At 43.6% G+C, this 21,116-nt stretch overlaps 1 protein-coding gene across 1 annotated transcript in view; it reads left to right on the forward strand.

Annotated features, from left to right (window-relative positions):
• Window positions 1-21,116, forward strand: part of LOC124545525 (fatty acyl-CoA reductase 1-like) — a 152,080-nt gene that overhangs the window by 59,511 nt on the left and 71,453 nt on the right. The window contains exons 4-5 of the mRNA XM_047124473.1: window positions 5,614-5,759; window positions 18,541-18,650. Of these exons, the coding sequence (XP_046980429.1) occupies window positions 5,614-5,759; window positions 18,541-18,650 (256 nt within the window). The remainder of the gene's footprint in view (window positions 1-5,613; window positions 5,760-18,540; window positions 18,651-21,116) is intronic.

Below are 21,116 nucleotides of genomic sequence, written 5' to 3' on the forward strand. Positions count from 1 at the left end.
ATGGGGGCTACAACTGCAGATGTACACAAGGCCGACAGCTGAAGGCACACAGTGCACTGTGTTTCTGAGGCACCAGTCACACCAGGCTATACATCAGTCATAGTTAGAAAAGCACCAAGGGAGAGAAAGTATAAAGAAAGAACACAAGAACCAAGGACATCCATGTCGGCCTGAAAACTGTTAAATTACTAGTCAGCTGCTAACTAGGTTATGATTTAATTACAGAACTCACAGACACCAACTAATCCCAGTTCCACATCTATAATATGAACAAATCGTGGCTTTAGTTGTGGTCGTTAATTAACACAAAGAAAAGTGGCCAATACAAAAGATGCTGAATACACGAGACATTTACTAGTTCGAGAATACAGCCCATGGATTTGCCATGAAACAGCTGTAATATTTCGGTATCCAGCTCTTTGGACACTAGCCGACCTTTGACCTTTGGGTTCCCTACATTCACAGGCAGCTCTGTGGGAGCAAGAGTGGTGGCGTTGAGATACTTTTGTCAGAAACCTCACAGCTTCATCAGCACATACACGCACTATTTCACGCACAACCACCTTTTCCTCTTCCAATCACCAACCAGTATTTTACCATCATAAAAAATGAAATTCCAGTTACTATGTGCTCCTGGGCTACTATCTTGTTTTAATAGTTAACATTCACAAAACGCAAGAAGCTTCATCAGCAGCACATGCACATGTCCACACACACACCAACAGACACCCACACAAGACGCACACACACACACATTTTGTTCTTCATTAACAGTCCAATATTTACCGCCATTAGAAATGAAACGATCAGTATGCATTGCAAACTTCTCTGTTCCCAGTACCCCACTTGGCATAAAAACACTGGTTCAGTCTTTGTTCACACTTGGTACAAGACACCTCTGTCCCGCACATTAAAAATCGCATTATTTCCAGCTCTAAATTGTCTGTACTTAGGCAACAGCCTTCCCACAATGGTAACACTGGTTCCCGTGAGATTACCGAAGTTAACATCTGCAGTGGCTGGCTAGTCCTTGGGACCATCCAAGTCTGCTAAGCGCTGTTGGCAAGTGGGGTGCACTTAGCCCATCTAAGACTAACTGAGGGGCTACATGAGGAGTGATGGCTGCAGTCACAAAAACTGACTAAGTCCAGGAGAGCTGGGTGCTGACCACATGCTTCTCCACATCTGCATCCAGTTAAAGCAATCGGCTGAGGCCGACACGACGGTCGGTCGGTATCTTTGAGCACTCCAAGGCCTCTCGAGATGAGACCAAATTGACTGCAGTATTGTTCTACAACTGTACAGAACACATGTGGCTCACTTAATGGCACTACAGATTAAGTCACACTTGGCAATGTCTGTAATTTGATATATGTGCAGACGTAAAAAGCGTCCTTTAAAGAAATAGAAATTCGTCTGCATTATTTGCCAAAATACGTAAAGATTTGTTCTAAAACAGTACAGACCATGTGTGGCTCACTTATCGTGTATGAAGACAAAACTCAACTGTCGTTCAATCATTGTTCCCACTTGATGCATGGCACAATGGACCTTTAAATTAAGTGCCACAATGTTATTTCACATACGTAAATTGGCTGCATTTTTTATCAAAGAATCGGCTTAGTTTGGCTAACACCAACACAGTACCTGCCAGAGCCAGATGATCAGGAGGAGGAGGAGATTAATGTTTAACGTCCCGTCGACAACGAGGTCATTAGAGACGGAGCGCAAGCTCGGGTGAGGGAAGGATGTGGAAGGAAATCGGCCGTGCCCTTTCAAAGGAACCGTCCCGGCATTTGCCTGAAGCGATTTAGGGAAATCACGGAAAACCTAAATCAGGATGGCCGGAGACGGGATTGAACCGTCGTCCTCCCGAATGCGTCAGATGATCAGGGCCGGCATATGTGGTGATCAGTATACCACGGAACTGGAGTCTGTACAATGTTGGACACTGCTTCTACCCAAGAACATTCGGTAATTTTAATTTTGAGTATTATTTTCCATATAGTAATATTGTTACGACATTCTACATTATCGTGGGTGTAAAATGCCAACTCTTCCCCATATTATACCGGAATTTCCATTTTCCTTTGGTAAAATAATCGAACGCCAGTGATCACTATGTGTTCCTTAAACCCGTTAGATCAGTATCGCAAGCAAGTGAGCCACATGTGATCTGTACTTTTATAGAACAACAGTACAGACTATTTGCGCCTGGGTATAATGTTTTGACATTCTATTTGAAGGTCCATTGCATCTAGCACCAAGTGGGTACAAAGACAGAAGAGCAGTCTTTTCTGAATTGCAAGTGGCACACAGAGACAGGACAGCTTTGGAATACATAATAATTGTCTGTTAGGTTTTAAGGGAAGTACAATTCTCTGCTGTCTTGTGAGTGAGCGAAATATATATATATTTGTGTGTGTGTGTGTGTGTGTGTGTGTGTGTGTGTGTGTGTGAGAGAGAGAGAGAGAGAGAGAGAGTGTATGTATGTATGTGTACTGAAGAAGTTTTGTAGATTTTGTGTATGCTGATGAAATAACCTGCTGTTGCTACTCTCTTTGCCACAGCCCTGTCCCTCTTGTAGAGAACCCGAAAGTCAGTTTTTGTCTGAAGAGTAGGTTGCCCTCTTACTAACTACACTAAACAGTTGGTGAATTCTGTTTGTCCCACAATAAGATGCAATGCTTGCATCCTAAAATTAAACGAGAGGTATACTGTAGACCATTCGCAACGTATTTAATAAGTAATGAATGTTTCTTCTAGCAACATCACAGCTAGCACTAATTCCCCTCTAACATACTTAGAACAGCTGTCCTCTCAATGTTGGCCACCAGAAGAATGAGTGTGTGCATGTTCATATGAAAAAATCACGTGTATTTTCGGTAAAATCGCGTTCGCTAAACACCTTCATACGAGGAAACCAGGAATGTGAATCATGCATGGCCTGGGCCGAAAGACTTTCCTATTTCAGATGTATCGATAGACCATCTCGGTGTTTTGGTGCATGAGGACAACATTCACTACTGCCAATTACTTCTTCTCCCATTCCTTTTATCACAGTGAAGGCTACCCGCTATTTTCAACAGATTGGGAGCTTTCTTAGCTGGTTCATGACTTGGAACTTAGCCTAGACGGATAAGAGAGTCCTAAGCTTGTTCGGAACTGAAGACAGCCCCCGAGCAGTTATTTAACCGAGCGAAGTGGCGCCGTGATTAACACCACTGGACCGCACTCGGGAGAACGACTGTTCAAACTCGCGTCTGGCCTTCCAGATTTAGGTTTTCCACGATTTCCCTAAATCACTCCAGGCAAATGCCTGGATTGTTCCTTTGAAAGGGCACGGCCGACTTCCTTCCCCATACTTGACACAATCTGAGCTTGTGCTCCGTTTCTAATTATCTCGATGTAGACGGGATGTTAAACCCAATCTTCGTTCCTTCCTCCCGAGCAGTTAGAGGACAATGAATTTGCTGTGTCCCATCTCCGCGCAGCAAGCGTGCTGGGACGGCCTGCATTTCATAAAAACAGCGCTGTGTGACACGCTAGGAAGAATCCTTTTCAGAGAGAAAAAAATCTGAAAAGCCAGAAGTGGGAGTGGCCGTTATCCACGGCCATGACACAAGAAATGTTCGCTTAAATCCGAGTAACAGAGACTGATTAGCTCACAATAATTATTTCAGCAGAAGGCACGCTTTCCACTGTGTCTACCTGCAAGCACTTTGGTTGACCGGGGTTAGAAACCTGTCATGTAATGGGAGAAATTTTCTGTCATACTTCCCACATCAGACCATCCGCGAGAGAAGAAATTTGTTAAACTTATTTACGAAATTATTATTAGTCAGGACTCATGCTTTTTGAAATTGGTTGGTGAGGTTCCTACGCTGGCAGAACCAGCCACTCTTTCGAAAAGTAAAGTCAGACCACAATTGCTGCCAAGAAGAAAACACTTCCTTCAGGTAATTGCAGAGAAATGCAGAGAGGGAAGACTCCAACTTAGAGCAGAATACAGTACTTGAGGTGGACTTGGAATTTCCAGCCGTTGCTGTTGCTGTCTTCCACACTTACACTGTTTAAGAGTAGTAAGCATGAGATGGTGATTCTTTCACTGAGCTGAGGGGTACATGAGGCGATTGACTTACATCTGGGTGTAATTACACAGTTTTGACAATTGCGTCCAGCTAACTGCTATCATCATGCACTTTACGAATCTCCTGGTGTTCGCACTTACTTTCCCGGATTCTTTCCTCTTAAACAACTTTTCGTTTTCACAGTCACTGGCATAGTTTCATGTTGTGCTTTGATGTGTGTCTGGGCCAAGGTTATATTTCGTAATTACAGTATTTTGTCGACTCATTAAATGTTTCATGCTTAGTTGAATAGGAAATTCACTTGTTTGATGTGTGATGATATATCTGTGTGGGCCAAGGTTATATTTCGTAATTAAAGTCTTTTGTCGACTCATTAAATGTTTCATGCTTAGTTCAATAGGAAATTCACATGTTTGACGTGTGATGATATATCTGAGTGGTGAGTGGTGTTGAATTGGGTCACTTCTAGTAGTTTTCTTCCAATAAGACGTTATCTATTGTGCTACAATGTTCTTAAATTTGCATCATCTTATTGTGAGCTTCGCTTTCCTGTAAATCACTGGGGATCGGACCTATAGATCTTGGAGCAATGCTAAACAGTTCAATCAACGGGTCACGATATACACAGCTAAATAATCGGATAGATTACGACATGGTGGCACCTATATCACTTGATAATAGCTTAACTAAAGCTGTGAGGGTGTGTCGTGAGTCACTCTAGTGTATAATCCTGACGAAAGCCAGCCCACGTGACAAGGATCCCACCGTAAATGCGCAAAGGAAATCAAATACTCGTTCGGCAGAGATGGAGCCTGAGGATAGCGCTAATGTGCTGCTGAAACTAGTCGTGTGATACAACAAAGACGTTCTAAAAATACAGCTGTGATGGTAGTTTTTCTCATACATATCATCAGCTGAAGTACTACGTCAATGCAATAAGATCGAAGTCTGTAAAACTGTTCAGTTTGTTTTCAACTTTTACTTTGCTGTCTGTTAGAAGTTTTATATCACTGGGTAAGTGATCAAATATTTTTGTTGCAGTGTTTTGTACCCCGTTTTCACGCTAAAGACAAACTTAAGGTAGAGTAATGAATATCATTTTTTCCTCTGCTATTGTAATTATGTACATCATTGTTCCTTTTGAACGGTGGTGGATTATTTACCACGAACTTCATGAGGGAATAAACATACCGTGAAGCAGCCCAACTCCTGAAACAGGTATCTACAAGATGATGCGAGTCAGTACCACATATTATTCTTATAGCCCGTTTATGAGCGATGAAGGCTTTTTTACTTAAAGAGGAGTTACCCCAGAACATTATCCCATGTGACATTATTGAATGAAAATATGTTAACTTGCTGATTTATTTCTACCCGAGATTTGCAATGATATTTTACTACGCCCATGTTAACAGAGTATTCTAGTTCGATGATCTTTATGTCAGAAATTAACTTATTCTTCTACACATAACTATCGCAATTGATGTTCCCAACCAGGGAAGTTCAAACTTCTTTGTTCCAGGTATTTATGTATGTATCAACCTCCTTCTGTCATTCGGACCAGCCAGTGCTTGAAGAGAGGCTGTACCCGGCAAAAGCAGACCCAGAAAAGATAATGGATATAGTTTCATGGATGGACGACGATCTTCTAGAAGCTTTAACACCGAAGTAAGCCTATGCCATGATCATTTCTCTCTTCCTCTTCACTACATGTTTACAGGAATTAATCAGATCACATGCATTTAACTTTATGGTCACAGATCAAAGGTTATCATGGACATGAAAAGGATGGTGTGATTGTACATGTCGCTGAGGAATCTAACGCAAATACGAATTCAAAAGAGCTGACTAATACATTGGTCATTATAGGCTCTATACTGAACTGTTGCACCATGTTTAGAATCTGTAGAGGCTACAGATTCCGAAATAAGATTCCTATTATGGCTGCTAGAGGAGTATCTTCCAAATATTCTTGGACAAGTTTCTAGTTTAACCCAGAACAACAGAGCAGTCAGAAGAATTTCGACTGGCCCAGAAACGGCACAGTTCCGCCATTTTACATTTTTTTAAATTCTGCCACTTTGTATATCCGGTAACTGGTCTATGTTAGAGAGGGAGCAATCTGGCAACAATGCGTGACGTCACCGACGACATAAAAGGGCGAGGTGACAATTGAGAGTGGAGTAGACCTGTCTCTATAACACTATCACTGCTACCCCAACAGCTTACAGCATCTGAAGTATTGGTTATGCCACAGGTGATGTTAGGACATGGGCCACACATAAATGGTCGTGCTACCACCTCTCGTCGGTCAATCTGTGCAGTGGCAGCTGACAATACGGGCGTCGATTCGAGGTGTGTTTTAACAATCAAACAGATGTCAATTGCTTGCTCTCAGAAGAATTGCCGAAATTCGTCTTGTTGTGTGCGTATGCCGTTGACATCCCACAAACAGGCGACAGGTCCTCAGCAATTAACAGCCACGGGAGCATTTCACTGTTTCTTGATGACTGCCTCGATGACGTATTTTATTGCTGCAGTCAGTTGCTGCAGAAATTGTTTCAGCTCCAAAACCATGTCCAGGATCACGGTCATCATCATGTTAACGGACTTTTATTATCCGGTTGGTGAGTCTGCAAGATAGGAGGTGGCTGTATCTACAGTATGGGGCGGTACAGGGAACTGAAGCGTCATTACTGCCAGCATGAAGACAGATGGCGTTGTTGCAGTTGCGCAGCTTGGCCCATAGAGATGACATCATGGAGCTGTAGAGGTGCCATGGTCTGGAGGAGCCCGTGGCGCTGTGCTATGCTGGTTTCTCCACAGGCTATATGTTTGCGTTAAGGCAGTCTTCTGGCTACTTGTGGAGGATACATGTTACAAGGGAAACTTCCCATCGCACTCCCCTCAGATTTAGTGGTAAGATGGCCCAGTAGACAGTTCGTCAAAACCTGAACACAGATCAAGCATGAAAACATGAAGGTATACTGAAATGTGAAAAGAAAACAGTGAACGATCGAAGTGCAATATAGAGCAGCCTAAGAGACCAACGGCGTCCTGTTTAAGTGATCACAGTGTTGGAATGCCATTCGAGCGAACCGTGTTCCAACCTCTTCCATGTTACTTTTCTCTTTTTTCTTTTCTCGCTGTTCGCTGTATTCAAATTTGTGTCTGTGTCGTGATGTAACGTCCGTTTGCAACAGCGAGGCGTAGGGAAGGGACAGTTGATTCTGCACAACTACTATATTAGCAACCGAATATAAGTGGCTTTCGAATGGGAACCGCAAACTTTTGATGACAAGGCGAAAAGTCAACCGCATCCTCCATCGAAAAACACGCCTGATATGTCGGACACGGCATTAGTGACAGTGTGTCATATGGCGGAAATCTCTTACCGACGCACTTAATTTGTACACCTGGTAAGCGAGTGAGATATGCCTCCTTGTCCGATTTAGGTGTTCACATGAATGTGAATGTGATCACTATCAAGGAGACGATGAAAACGTAATTTGTCACGTAAGATGCAACAAATAAACGCAACTCTTTCACAATCACACAGTTTCTCTGTGCTCTGTCAAAACATATGTTCTTGACGTTTTTGAAGTAGCTTTCCGTTTTGGAAGTTTCGACTCTTGAACTCCTTTGTTGTAACAGAATTCAGACCCGTCTATTTGTTGTTTTCATTTCTGTGATACGTCTACGTCGTATTCGCCAGCTATCACAATCGATCACGTTTACTTGCGACGGTAACGTATTCTTATATTCTGTACTCAGTGTGCAGTTTGACAACTGCCAATACTACAGAATGAGAACAAAAGTTTCAATGACTGGACTGACAGTTTATTATGTTGTGAAAAAAATAAATAAATAAATTGCACGAGAGAGATATGAACAAGACTTATTCGCATGGCAGTCCAACGCCGTGACTACTTAACCACGACGCTATTGCTCGCTTGCACTTCTTGTCCTTCGACCGTTCGCTGTTTCTATTTTGCTCTTTTTTTTTCTTTTTTTACAGTTCAACATACGTTGTTCCTGTTTTCATGCTTGATCTGCGTTCAGTTTTTGGCGGTCCATCTTACCACTAAATCTAAATCAGGGGGGAGCGATGGGAAGATTCCCTTGTTGGCATAGCATTGCCGCCGAGAGGTGGACGTGATGCCTCGCGGCCCTGGAGCGGCGTGCAGGAGGTACACCACGACCGCATTTTGTGCTTTACTAGAGTGAGCTTATTGTCTTTCACTTCCCATCACTCATGCTGCCATCGTCTCATGACTGCGCATCACAACAGCAAGGCAATAACATGCAGGGAGATGGCATGCCGAACCAACTGAGGATCGTGACATGCCTCCGTAGCTTCCACATATTTCCGCGCAATACACGTGCGTCTTGGCACCCAGCGGAATTACTCCTCTTTCCCCAGTCTTTGCAGTTGGAAGAGGGTGAATGTTCTGAACGACTTTATCTACTAGATACAAACCTTGGAGAGAGTGAGGGGCACTCACACAAGGAATTTAACATCGACACACACCTCATTTACTCCAGTGCTCGCAATATCACTTATAAAAAATGGTTCAAATGGCTCTGAGCACTATGGGACTCAACTGCTGAGGTCATTAGTCCCCTAGATCTTAGAACTAGTTAAACCTAACTAACCTAAGGACATCACAAACATCCATGCCCGAGGCAGGATTCGAACCTGCGACCGTAGCGGTTGTGCGGTTCCAGACTGCAGCGCCTTTAACCGCACGGCCCCTTCGGCCGGCTATCACTTATAATTCCGCGTCGACGACAGTAATGTCTTAGGCCAACCGAATCTTGAGGACACGATCAGGGAAAATAACAGAGCAACCTACCGAGTCCCCCTGTTTAGATCCATCTGTAAATACAATTACAGCGTTGTGGTGCTTAATAAGTCAGAAAAGTGTGTATTAAAAACATATGCATGAGTGCAACCTCTCCTGTACTGCACTAAATCTAAAATATTCTGGGCGCCTGCAGTATGTTTAAAGCCCCGTATTTGAGCCTGTGTATGTCCTACACCAAGGTACTCCAAGACACACTTTGCCAGGTAACAAACAGCCTCGTTACCCGTGGATAATTCGTAAAGAGGCGCTCCGTAGCAGGACGAGCAAGGGCGTGATATGCTGGGGAAGTGGGAGTAGCGAGGAACACCCATGAGAAGCTGCCTCCAGATCGTAAGTGGCGGTTCCCTAGCCTCAGTGCGACGCTGGGTATGGGGCAGGCTTTGTAAAAGTGCCCGTAGCCAGCCTGCATAGTGTACGGCGTCAATGATCTTCATGTATGAAGGCCTCACTGACCCGTACTCTGTGCACCCATAGACCATCCGTGATCGCACGAAAGCCCAGTGAAACTGGAGCAGATGCTCCCTGTCCGCTCCCCAAGACCTCCCCAAGACACATCAAAATTTTCAGTCTCTTGCTGAATCTTGCGTTCAGGTCCTTCATGTATGGTAACCAAGATAGTTTGGAGTCAAAAATTATAGACAAAAACCGCACAGCGTCTTTAAAAGGGAGAGTGGTGTTCCACATATGCAATTCACATAAATTAAAAATGCGATGAGAACGATTAGAACGAACACACACTCCTCTGCAGAAAATGTAAAACACGTGATTGCAGCCCATTCCTATATCCTCTGCGCTGTAAGTTGCCACTGAGAAGTTGCTGTTGAAGTACTGAAGGAGGAAAATTGCAAAATCGTCCAATGGGACAAAACGTTGTACGGGATTGTGATTTATGTGTGTCTCGAGGGCGAACGAAAGATTCGGAACAGACAGTAGTAATTCCACGATATATAAATATTGTTCGTAATTTTTGCCTCTCCTAATTGCAGTTAGTTCTGAAACTGGTATTTTTCACAAAGATGGCGTTTTCGTTGTGAGGGATACCTTTGTACTATGTTTCAGTGGTCCTTCGAGCATGAATACACCAAAGAGGCAGACCTGACTGTTAGAAGAAGTCAGTGCGACCTGGTGCAGTCATGTAACCCGCTCAGAACTGCTCAAATGAGCACAGTTAGGTTGACTACGAAATGTAGTACCCTCTGCGAAATTGGAAGTTTTTTTCAAAACCTACCAACGAAAGAGCTCTGCCTCTCTTGGACTGGAACTTGGACGGAGTCACAATAATAGACACTATTTTGTTCACTGGTGGCTAAAATATATCCTAACGGTTGTCGAAACTTCGAACATTTGTGGATAGTTAATCTTAGAGAAAACCAGTACTCCGTAAACAAAATGGGAACCAAGTGCTCGTGACTTGCATACGTGTATGAGGAAATATACTGATCAACCAGAACATTATGACCACCGACCTGGTACCGATATAAACCTGTCCAGGCGATAGCAGTGTGGCAAAGACTGACTGCTAGACCGACACAAACACGGTGCGTGTAGTATCATTGAGCATACTGTCCGTGTGCAGAATGGGGAAGTCGCGCGATTTATCTGAATATCTGAATATGAGCGAGGGCAGATTGTGATCGTCTGGAGGTTCGGCACGAGCAATACGGAAGCAGCCTACTTGTTGGGTGTTCAAGGAGTGCTCTGGTGAGTGTCTTCAACACATGGCGAAACCACGTGCAAACGTCGGGGGGTTGCGTTTCCAAATCCTATTAGAAATGTCGAATGTCGTAGGCTGAGGTGGTAAAACAGGAAAGGTAGCGAATTGTGGGGGGGGAATAACATCAGACTTTAATGCTGGGCCCAGTACAAGTGTGTTTGAACACACCATGCACAGAGCAATCCTAACTATGGGCCTCCGCAGCAGACGACCCATGCATGTCCCAATGTTAACATCACGACATCGGCAACTGAGCCTGGAATAGGCACGCGACCGTCGGCACTGGACGTTGGCACAGTGGCAGAGCGTTGCGTGGTCTGACGAATCCCGATACCTTTTTCATCATGCTCATGGGAGGGCGCGAAGCCGTCGTCTTCCAGGGGAACAGCTCCTTGGCACCTATACTGCGGGACGGATACAAGCTGACGGCGGCTCCATTATGCTCTGGGGACCATTCACATGGGCATCCATGGGTAGAGTACAGCTCGTGCATGGCACCATGACGGCCAAGGAGTATCGTACACTGGTTGCAGACCCCTTAATGATGATCATGTTTACCAGAGGGAGTGGCGTTTTTCAGCTAGATAATGCGCCATGTGACAAGGCCAGGAGGGATGGAGTGGTTCAAGGGACTCAGTGATGAGTTGGAATTGATGTTCTGGTCCACTAACTCGCCAGATCTGAACCTAATGCAACACATCTGGGCTGTGATTGAACATGGGGCCAGAGCTCATCACCCTCCTGCCCAGAATTTACGGGGATTAGGTGCGTTGTGTGTGCATATGTGGTGCCAACTCCTCCCACCACCTACCAAGGACTCATTGCATCCATGCCACGACGCGTCGCCGCTGTTATCCATGCCGAAGGTGGACATAGTGGCTATTAGGTCGGTGGTTATAATGTTCTGGCTGATCAGTGTATGTATGTGTCGTGCTCCTAAAAACGGCATTATACCGTTCCAACACAAGGTTAAACTTTGTTTATTTTTTAATACAGACAAGAAACTGGAAACATCCCCCAGGCTGTGGCTAAGCCATGTCTCCGCAGTATCCTTGCTTTCAGGAGTGCTAGTTGTGCTAGTCTCGCAGGAGAGCTTCTGTAAAGTTTGGAAGGTAGGAGACGAGATACTGGCAGAAGTAAAGCTGTGAGGACAGGGCATGAGTCGTGCTTCGGTAGCTCAGATGGTGGAGCACTTGCCCGCGAAAGGCAAAGGTCCCGAGTTCGAGTCTCGGTCGGGCACACAGTTTTAATCTGCCAGGAAGTTTCTTTACGTTACTATATGTTACCCGTAACAAGGACCACACACGAAGCTTAAGATAATTTAAACGGACGGATCGTGGCGGAAGATCTATTAGAAAGTTCTTGGAAGTTCTGCCTACACGTAAAATTAGTTAAAGAGTCATAATATTACTTTAAATCTCTTCTGGACGAGGTTTGGTGTCGAAACTGAAGACAGCAGACAGAAAGCAGAAATAATTAAAATCCGCATATAGGAAAGTGCGGGTAGGACCAGCGCTCTGACGGTTCCGCACAGACGTAACTACGAGTATAGGTAGGTCAGCTAGAAATTTTGATGAGTGGATCAGCGAGTATCAAAATATGTGACATAAACGGTTATGTGTTTTGACTGCACTGACGTACAACTTTCAATTTCTTACATCGCCAGGGGATCACAGACTGTAGTATTTTATATAAATGTCAACTTCGTACATCTATCTGTTCGTAAGAAAAAGGGTCTTAAACACTGACAGACAGACAGACAACAAACTGATGCTATTACGGTTCCGCATCTCATATTAAAAATATAGCGATTGCTTATCCATATTTAGTACCTTATACATAAAACTATAGCAAATATTACTACCAGTTAGTTAAAAGTTGTGAGCGTGGGATTGATCTGAGATTCTGTTATTCTGCGCAACAGATTAATCTGAGATGTACCCTTTACCCTGTGGCTCCTGCAAGATGCAATTTCCACCCCTACACTACTACAGAAGTCAGACAGACGCTCCTAACGTTCTAAAGAGAAATGCCTGAAAAACTCACAGCTATAAATACACTACTGGAAATTGAAATAAGAACACCGTGAATTCATTGTCCCAGGAAGGGGAAACTTTATTGACACATTCCTCGGATCAGATACATCACATGATCACACTGACAGAACCACAGGCACATAGACACAGGCAACAGAGCATGCACAATGTCGGCACTAGTACAGTGTATATCCACCTTTCGCAGCAATGCAGGCTGCTATTCTCCCATGGAGACGATCGTAGAGATGCTGGATGTAGTCCTGTGGAACGGCTTGCCATGCCATTTCCACCTGGCGCCTCAGTTGGACCAGCGTTCGTGCTGGACGTGCAGACCGCGTGAGACGACGCTTCATCCAGTCCCAAACTTCCTCAATGGGGGACAGATCCGGAGATCTTGCTGGCCAGGGTAGTTGACTTACACCTTCTAGAGCACGTTGGGTGGCACGGGATACATGCGGACGTGCATTGTCCTGTTGGAACAACAAGTTCCCTTGCCGGTCTAGGAATGGTAGAACGATGGGTTCGATGACGGTTTGGATGTACCGTGCACTATTCAGTGTCCCCTCGACGATCACCAGTGGTGTACGGCCAGTGTAGGAGATCGCTCCCCACACCATGATGCCGGGTGTTGGCCCTGTGTGCCTCGGTCGTATGCAGTCCTCATTGTGGCGCTCACCTGCACGGCGCCAAACACGCATACGACCATCATTGGCACCAAGGCAGAAGCGACTCTCATCGCTGAAGACGACACGTCTCCATTCGTCCTTCCATTCACGCCTGTCGCGACACCACTGGAGGCGGGCTGCACGATGTTGGGGCGTTAGTAGAAGACGGCCTAACGGTGTGCGGGGCCGTAGCCCAGCTTCATGGAGACGGTTGCGAATGGTCCTCGCCGATACCCCAGGAGCAACAGTGTCCCTAATTTGCTGGGAAGTGGCGGTGTGGTCCCCTACGGCACTGCGTAGGATCCTACGGTCTTGGCGTGTATCCGTGCGTCGCTGCGGTCCGGTCCCAGGTCGACGGGCACGTGCACCTTCCGCCGACCACTGGCGACAACATCGATGTACTGTGGAGACCTCACGCCCCACGTGTTGAGCAATTCAGCGGTACGTCCACCCGACCTCCCGAATGCCCACTATATGCCCTCGCTCAAAGTCCGTCAACTGCACATACGGTTCATGTCCACGCTGTCGCGGCATGCTACCAGTGTTACAGACTGCGATGGAGCTCCGTATGCCACGGCAAACTGGCTGACACTGACGGCGGCGGTGCACAAATGCTGCGCAGCTAGCGCCATTCGACGGCCAGCACCGCGGTTCCTGGTGTGTCCGCTGTGCCGTGCGTGTGATCATTGCTTGTACAGCCCTCTCGCAGTGTCCGGAGCAAGTATGGTGGGTCTGACACACCGGTGTCAATGTGTTCTTTTTTCCATTTCCAGGAGTGTATCTTCTGGAGTCGTCCGCTGTAAGGAAATGACACAAAAATTCACAAAATTTCTTATGTAACTAGTGGGATACTTGGGTACTGGAGTAGTGCTAGTTAGTGTAAGAAAAACATGAAACTAACGAAAGTTATAATTTATTATGCAAAAATTCTGAGAAATCACAATGGCACTTTTAGTTATGAATTGAATAAGTTGTATCCTGGTTCTTTTCGGAATGTGAAGTTACCTCTCAAGGATAGGATTCGCTAATGAAATTTCTATACAAAGTTTAAGATTGTTGTTGACTTGGCAGAATGGCTGAGAGGCACGCCTCCTCAACTTGAATAATTATCCTTTAGAATTTTACTAGGTACGATTGAAGCTGTTGCATTTGAAATGCAGTGAAGTGTACTGCTTTGGATGAAATATGGAGCTCGCAATAGCTGTAGCGCACAATACCATAAGCTGCAATGACTGCTGTCTGCGCCGCTCGCTGCTGACAAATAAGATAACTCTCGTTCTATCTGGATTGACCTTCGCCAATCAAACTCTCCCTATGCCTTGATGAAGTCAAGGATTCCCATTCGCCCCTAGTCTAACTATTGGCGTGGTACACCGGTCAGATAACAAGTCCACCGCGATGCCACTCAAACATTCGCTGGCAGACGTTTAACTATAACTCTCTCCGTTCACACCGCATAATAAGTGTGACAGTGAACAACGCTTAATCACAAGGACTCAATATAGAGAGTCGCACTTCGATTCGCTCTCGACAAGAGGTGCTCTCCCAGTGAAGTACTGAGGAGAGACTTGTTCCTTGCTCCAAGAGCGACAACAGAATGGCGCCTCTCCATGCCATATGTGAAGGGGTATATCTTTCGGTCTCTTCCATTACTCCTTTAGCTCAAGTCATCAGAAATATCATCTGCCAATCAGCATTGCTCTTCTAAAATGGGAGAATCATGTTTCGTTTAAGGCGACCAATCCGGAAATCTGTAGTATCGGCGTTTGGAGTTTGCTGTCTCCCTGTGAAAATCTCTGAAACTGCATGCTATGTGTAAAGAATGTGTAGGCTGGCCGCTCCCACACAATGTAGCAGAATTTGCTTTTAAGCCGAACACGGGGTCAATCCTTCTTTCCCTCGGGCGAACGCTGTCCACTCCACGGGCGGCCACCGGCCGACGTAGACGGGTTGGGACTGGCCTCCTAGCGTGTGGTTGCCTCTCTCGAACTAAAAGCTCTTGTCACCATCGTGTCTGGAATGTATGTGTGTACGCCAGCCTGGAGTATTTCAACCACTGTGCGCACTTGCGATTTATTAGTTATTTGCGTATCGTTTACATGAATTCATACAACATTGACTTTATCTTATCGAGTTTGGGTTCGAATGAAGCGTCTTGATGTGCGGAATATGATTGTGAGGGCGGAATATGTAAGCAATGATGGTCAGGAGACCACGATGTCTTACAAAGTCCAACAACGTACTCCCAACTACTTAATGATACCTGGTGCTAATGAAGCATATAAGCACTCGGCAGCGGAGTGTGCACTGATATCATTCTGGATATAGTAACGTAGCATCATTAATTTTTATACTTCTCTGTGGGCGACTAACCGCAGTTTAATGTGTAAATACTTAATTGAATTCGCAATTTAATATTTCACATATTGGTAACAAAAAAATCTACCACCACTGGCATTATCAGTTCCGACATGAATCTCAGGTCAATGGTGACTACACGGTCGAGCGTTAGCTACGGAGTTCGACAGCGATATTCTCAATATTTTTTGTCAATAGTTTTGTATTTTCCTGGCGTTTCTGTTATTTTTTCCTTCCGTTGTGGAAAGCAGTAGATTATAGAAATATAACAGCATGTAAATGGTTGTTCCTCATACTTTTCAGTTGGCAACAACTTTTGAATGAAATTCATCTGAGTTAGCCGCTACTTTTACATGGTGAAATTATATTCCCAAGCTTCGATGGTAAACGAACTGTCAGCAACATGTTGTTGTCAGGAATTTGTTTTCCTCGATTTTGTGCGTGTTTGCTGTTTTGACCAATAACAACATTGCTTGCATATGAGAATCGTGGCGGTTAAGTTGTACAGATTGTTGATGTTATAGCAGGAATTAGGCACAGTTTGTGTTTTTTGACATATTAAATAAGCACCGTTACCCGTTTAGAATTTATAAATTCATCTTCAGACGGTTTCCGTGTTTTCCAAACGTGTGGATGTAGGAGCAAAACTGAGTTGCCGAGAAATGACTACTAGAGACATTTGTTCTTATCGTCTCTCTCGAACGGATGATACTTACGTTGTTCATAATGTTCACACATACACTCACTCCGACCTCGATTTTTATTCAACTTTGTTGGACGACACGCAGAATATTTTGGTTCAGTATGTGTTTTGACCATCTTATAGCACATGGAAATAAATCGCTTTGCAAATCAAAACACTTGGTGTCCTTTTACTAAAGTAAACTAAAACCAAATGGTGACTGGTTGCTACTGTGCACCATCAAAATTTTATACCTTTCAGCTGCCGATCATTTTCATTATTTGTTTCTGTAGCAAAAGAGATTAAAATTTATAACAAAGAATACTCAGAATTGACTGACTTCTGGCTGGCAAAGGGCCATGTTACAAATGTGGATAATTACTAAAAAAACATGTCCATAGACCAGAAACGCAGTGTTGCACAGTGAACACCAAGTTTAGCTATGAAAGGAGAATATACATAATGTCCTAAGGCAAAAATCACATTAACTCTTTATGAATGTTTGCGTCACAACCTTAAAGAGAAACTCAAACATTACATTTATTTATGTGGCAGATTCTGAGTCAATAGAATGTTCTGGAGAGATGTAACTTCTGAAGTTTTTTCTCTTTTGTATAGATTCTCAAAGCACTGCTAGAAAAGTGTTGTAAATATAGAGAAATTTAATTGCTGTTAGCTTGTTTTGATATCTGATCTGGCGTCGTAGTAGTCAGAATGTAGATTGAGTAAAATAATTAATTTAAATGGCTAAGCTCTGGAAGCAAATAGCGCATGATTGTACCTTTAACGCGGAAAAGGTAATTTCTTGTGAGGACAACCTGTGAAAAAAGAATGTTTGTGCTCTCTGTAGTTACTGAGTAATTGAAAAAAGTGTACAGGCATCGAACTTGGATAACACGCCTCCACTCGTCTATCTACGAGTGGAAAAATCTTGAATGTTTGACACATTTTTGGCTGCCTGCACAGGACTGACCGAAATCTACTCCCAGCTCATATATAAAAGTTCGAATTGCACACAGTCATAGCAACATTAACTTACGTCTAAGAAATGGTAAATTATAAAAAAAGCAACAAAAATAGATTTGGTGCTTTGGGAGGTTGTAGCTGAGAGCTTTTACAAAAATGGCATGGGGGTGCGGTTATGGAAAGGAAGATCTGCTATTGTGTTTCTGGAAAATTCGCTTATGAGACAAAAAGTAATTTGCTCATATAGGTATATTTACGCAAGGTATTACTGACGCGGACACTGATGGTGCTCTCGGTAACTGGCAATCGAACTGAGATTGCCAAAATTCAATATACTATGTAAAACTCAGAGAGAAACGGCAAGAGAAAAGATTTACGAAACAACATCAGAATAAATTTTCAATCTAGCATACAAAGCAGTTATGAAGGCGATGTGCAATGGGAAAGCAAAGATTCCATTCACGTACTCACCGATCGCGCCAAAGCGTTCCGAAGTAAAATTTACACAGTAACTTCAAAAATATCATCTGCAAACGGGCTCCATTTGAAAGATGCTAATTAGTTGGGATATGTATTTCCTCAAGCAGCCACCTCTTGTAAACCCATTCACAGAACGACAGAATTCGGGCAACCACCCCTTCTAGAGTGTCTATCGATGTTTCGAACACCAAACGCTTCATCTCCCGGCCACATTAAGAGTAATGTCAGGAGAAACCGATGGTCACAGTAGTGGTGGTCCCCTCGAAATCCAACAACAATGACCAAATGCTCTCTGACGTCCAGGGTCTCGTCGGTCTGGAAACGTAATCCTTGCCTGACTGCACTGACACTCCAGAGGGTCTGGTTTGCTAGTCTAAAGCTTCAGCCAATATTAGTGAAGAACCTGATTGTTTTGAGTGTGTTAGACAAACATTAGTGCGCAGATACCAGCTGTGCATTAATGTAAACAGACGACACTTTCAGCAACATCTTTGAAACAACGTTCATCACACGGCAGTTTGAATACCGTCTCTGAATGTCAGTAGCGTCAAAACAGTCAGCGAACACACGTGGCGAAACGGTGCACCTAGTTTCGTTACGTAAAGAAATGTCTCCCCTAAACACTCTCTCATTTTCTTAAGATTTCTCTGTTGACTTATGTGTTTTGGTTCTGCCAACAGATTACTGGGAAACTTGCCTAACACGTACGTGTTATCCAAGAACCTTGCTGAGAAACTTGTAGCCGACTACGCCTCCAGACTACCAATTATTATTTCCAGACCGTCCATTGGTAAGTATACGCTCGCATTGCTAGGCCTGTTTAATATACAGCATATTAAAAAAGATATACATCAATCATTCGCAGAAGTGTATCCGTGCAGAAGAATCAGCCACTGACAGTGCTTCCACATTCTATTCACGGTGCGTGTACATCAGGGTCTCGCATAGCACTCCTCAGTCATGTGGTGGACATTACTTGCTGCAGCCATTTGTCTCACGCTGACGCCAGGGTTGTCCTGAAAATAAGAAGAAGTTCCTCCTCAGCTGAGGCACCCTCGCCCTTTTAACCCTTTCCCAGTCACCAGTAGTGGGTTCAAAGGTCCCATCGTCCTTAAGGCGACGATGAGTTGCTTCAAACAGCTTTCTATAGGGCCACCGTCGTTATGGAAATCTCTGCACATGCCAATGTTGAGCGCCACAGATTTTACCATCCGTTAATCTGTACAGCGAATGAATATCTGGCAGCTCTGTGTGTAAGTACACTTCCATTGCAGTGTACGGGAAGCTACGTTGGTGGATGATATGGGCTTGATGCTGGTAGAGCGTGTCAAAATGAACAATGACGTGAATCACTTTTCAACATTACCTTCGTTCCTACGGAACCACAAATACTGACGCTGAACCTAAGAATTACAACTGACTGTACATTCTAACCAGTCGTAGATAAGACGATATTTTGAACACTTCATGTAAGAAAACATTTCACGTATGGGCTAGTGCTTTCTGTTTCTGTGTCTTTCCCATGATTAATGTGATTATGGAAAGAAGTATAAAATAAGTACTGACATGGAAATAAAGTGTTTAAGGGCAGATGTCGATATAAAATATTGTATTTCTTCATTTTTGAGGAATGTTGCCTGGAAGTTTGGCCATTCCTTTTCGTTACACCCTGTCTTTGCATTCTGCGCATGACGTGCACCCAACTTTGCGTTTTAATCTACACGCTGCTCATTCCTTTATCAAGTGTGGAAGAAAATGTAGCTAACTGACACAGCAACAGCCTCGACTGCAAAAGTGAATTCTCACTCCCCCTCTTGTAATGACACATCCCAAGTCATATTTCCGTACAGGGTTACATATGCGAAGCGCTTCACAGAAAATTCATCTCAGCATAGGTTATCAAAGGAGGGGTTCTGCAAAAAGTTTCTGTAAAGCTGTTCTTACAACGAACTGATTGAAAATCAATGCGCTGTTTGTCACTATATGCCTTCTGGCGAGTGTGTGAAAATCGTAACATCTGAAATATAGGACAGTTTAGTGGGATTCTGTGCTGGGGATGAAGCGCTAATGAATCAGACCGCCAAACGAAATATTTGTATTTTCTGTTTAGTGTTTACACAGTTCGGTACCCTCCAGGTTAAACAATAGAGAGAAAGTGTAACTGCAAAGGTGAACGCCATTACTAACTAACGCGGCACATGTAAAACGTGGAAATATCACGATAATAGCAGTGAAATTAGATACCGTGAAACGGAATGAATAGAAACAATAGGGTAAATAGAAACGAACTTCCAAAGAAGTTTTATGCTATTGTATGGGACAACAGATGGAAATATCATTCAAAGACTTGTTTGTCTAAGTTGATAGTGAACCAATCTTACATGGAAATTACGAACTTCAAACACAGTCTGCTGATGTTTACTCTAGTGCAAACGTCGGATGTGGTGCTGACTCTGCTTACTTCGAATTTTATCTACAAAATGCAGTCAAAATTGTGTTGTTTTAATTGATTTCTTTATTTGACCTGATCTGATTAGAGCCATCAGACCCTCTCTTACGTCGGATCAGGGTTTCACAGATACTGTACTTTTTTTTACATCATGGTTACCTAATAAACAGCAATTTTAATGTGAAAAATGTCATTAAAACGATTTGGATGTTTATAGTGACAATATGAGTAAATGATACCGACTGCGAATTACTAAAGTTAACACTGAGAGTAATTGTACTACTGCCGTTGCTGCCACTAATAGTGGCCATTGGAATAATAATAAGACAATAAGATGCAACAGAAAGAAATATTTTCGAGAGGAAAGTGTTAAAAATGGAAGGATTCCAAGGCAGGAGGGAGAAGAAGACAGGATCAAAATGATTCGAGGAAAGAAAAAGGATACATAGTGAAAAGATGAAAGAATACTGGAGGAAGAAGAAAGAAAAACAAAGAAGGAAGAATTGAAATTGGTGTGTGGTCCTTAGATGATCCAAACGAAGAAATAAAGAAGAATGACAATAACAACAATAATGATAGTGGCAGATAAAAAATAATTTTTAAGTGTAGAAAATAGATTTTTTCTGATATAGTGAGTTCTGAGGAAAGGAAATTCAAAGAGACAGCACTAGCTAAGGAAACTAGGAAAGGACCAAGATCTGGTCGGAAAGATGGGTGTACAAGGGTAACGAGTTCGTACAGAGAGAGTGGTAATCCTTATTGTTGCTACAGTAGATATGTCAATAAATGTCCTCTGAAGCTGAAGAT

This window comes from Schistocerca americana, chromosome 8 (genome assembly GCF_021461395.2).
Source record: "Schistocerca americana isolate TAMUIC-IGC-003095 chromosome 8, iqSchAmer2.1, whole genome shotgun sequence".
Taxonomy (NCBI): Eukaryota; Metazoa; Arthropoda; class Insecta; order Orthoptera; family Acrididae; genus Schistocerca; species Schistocerca americana.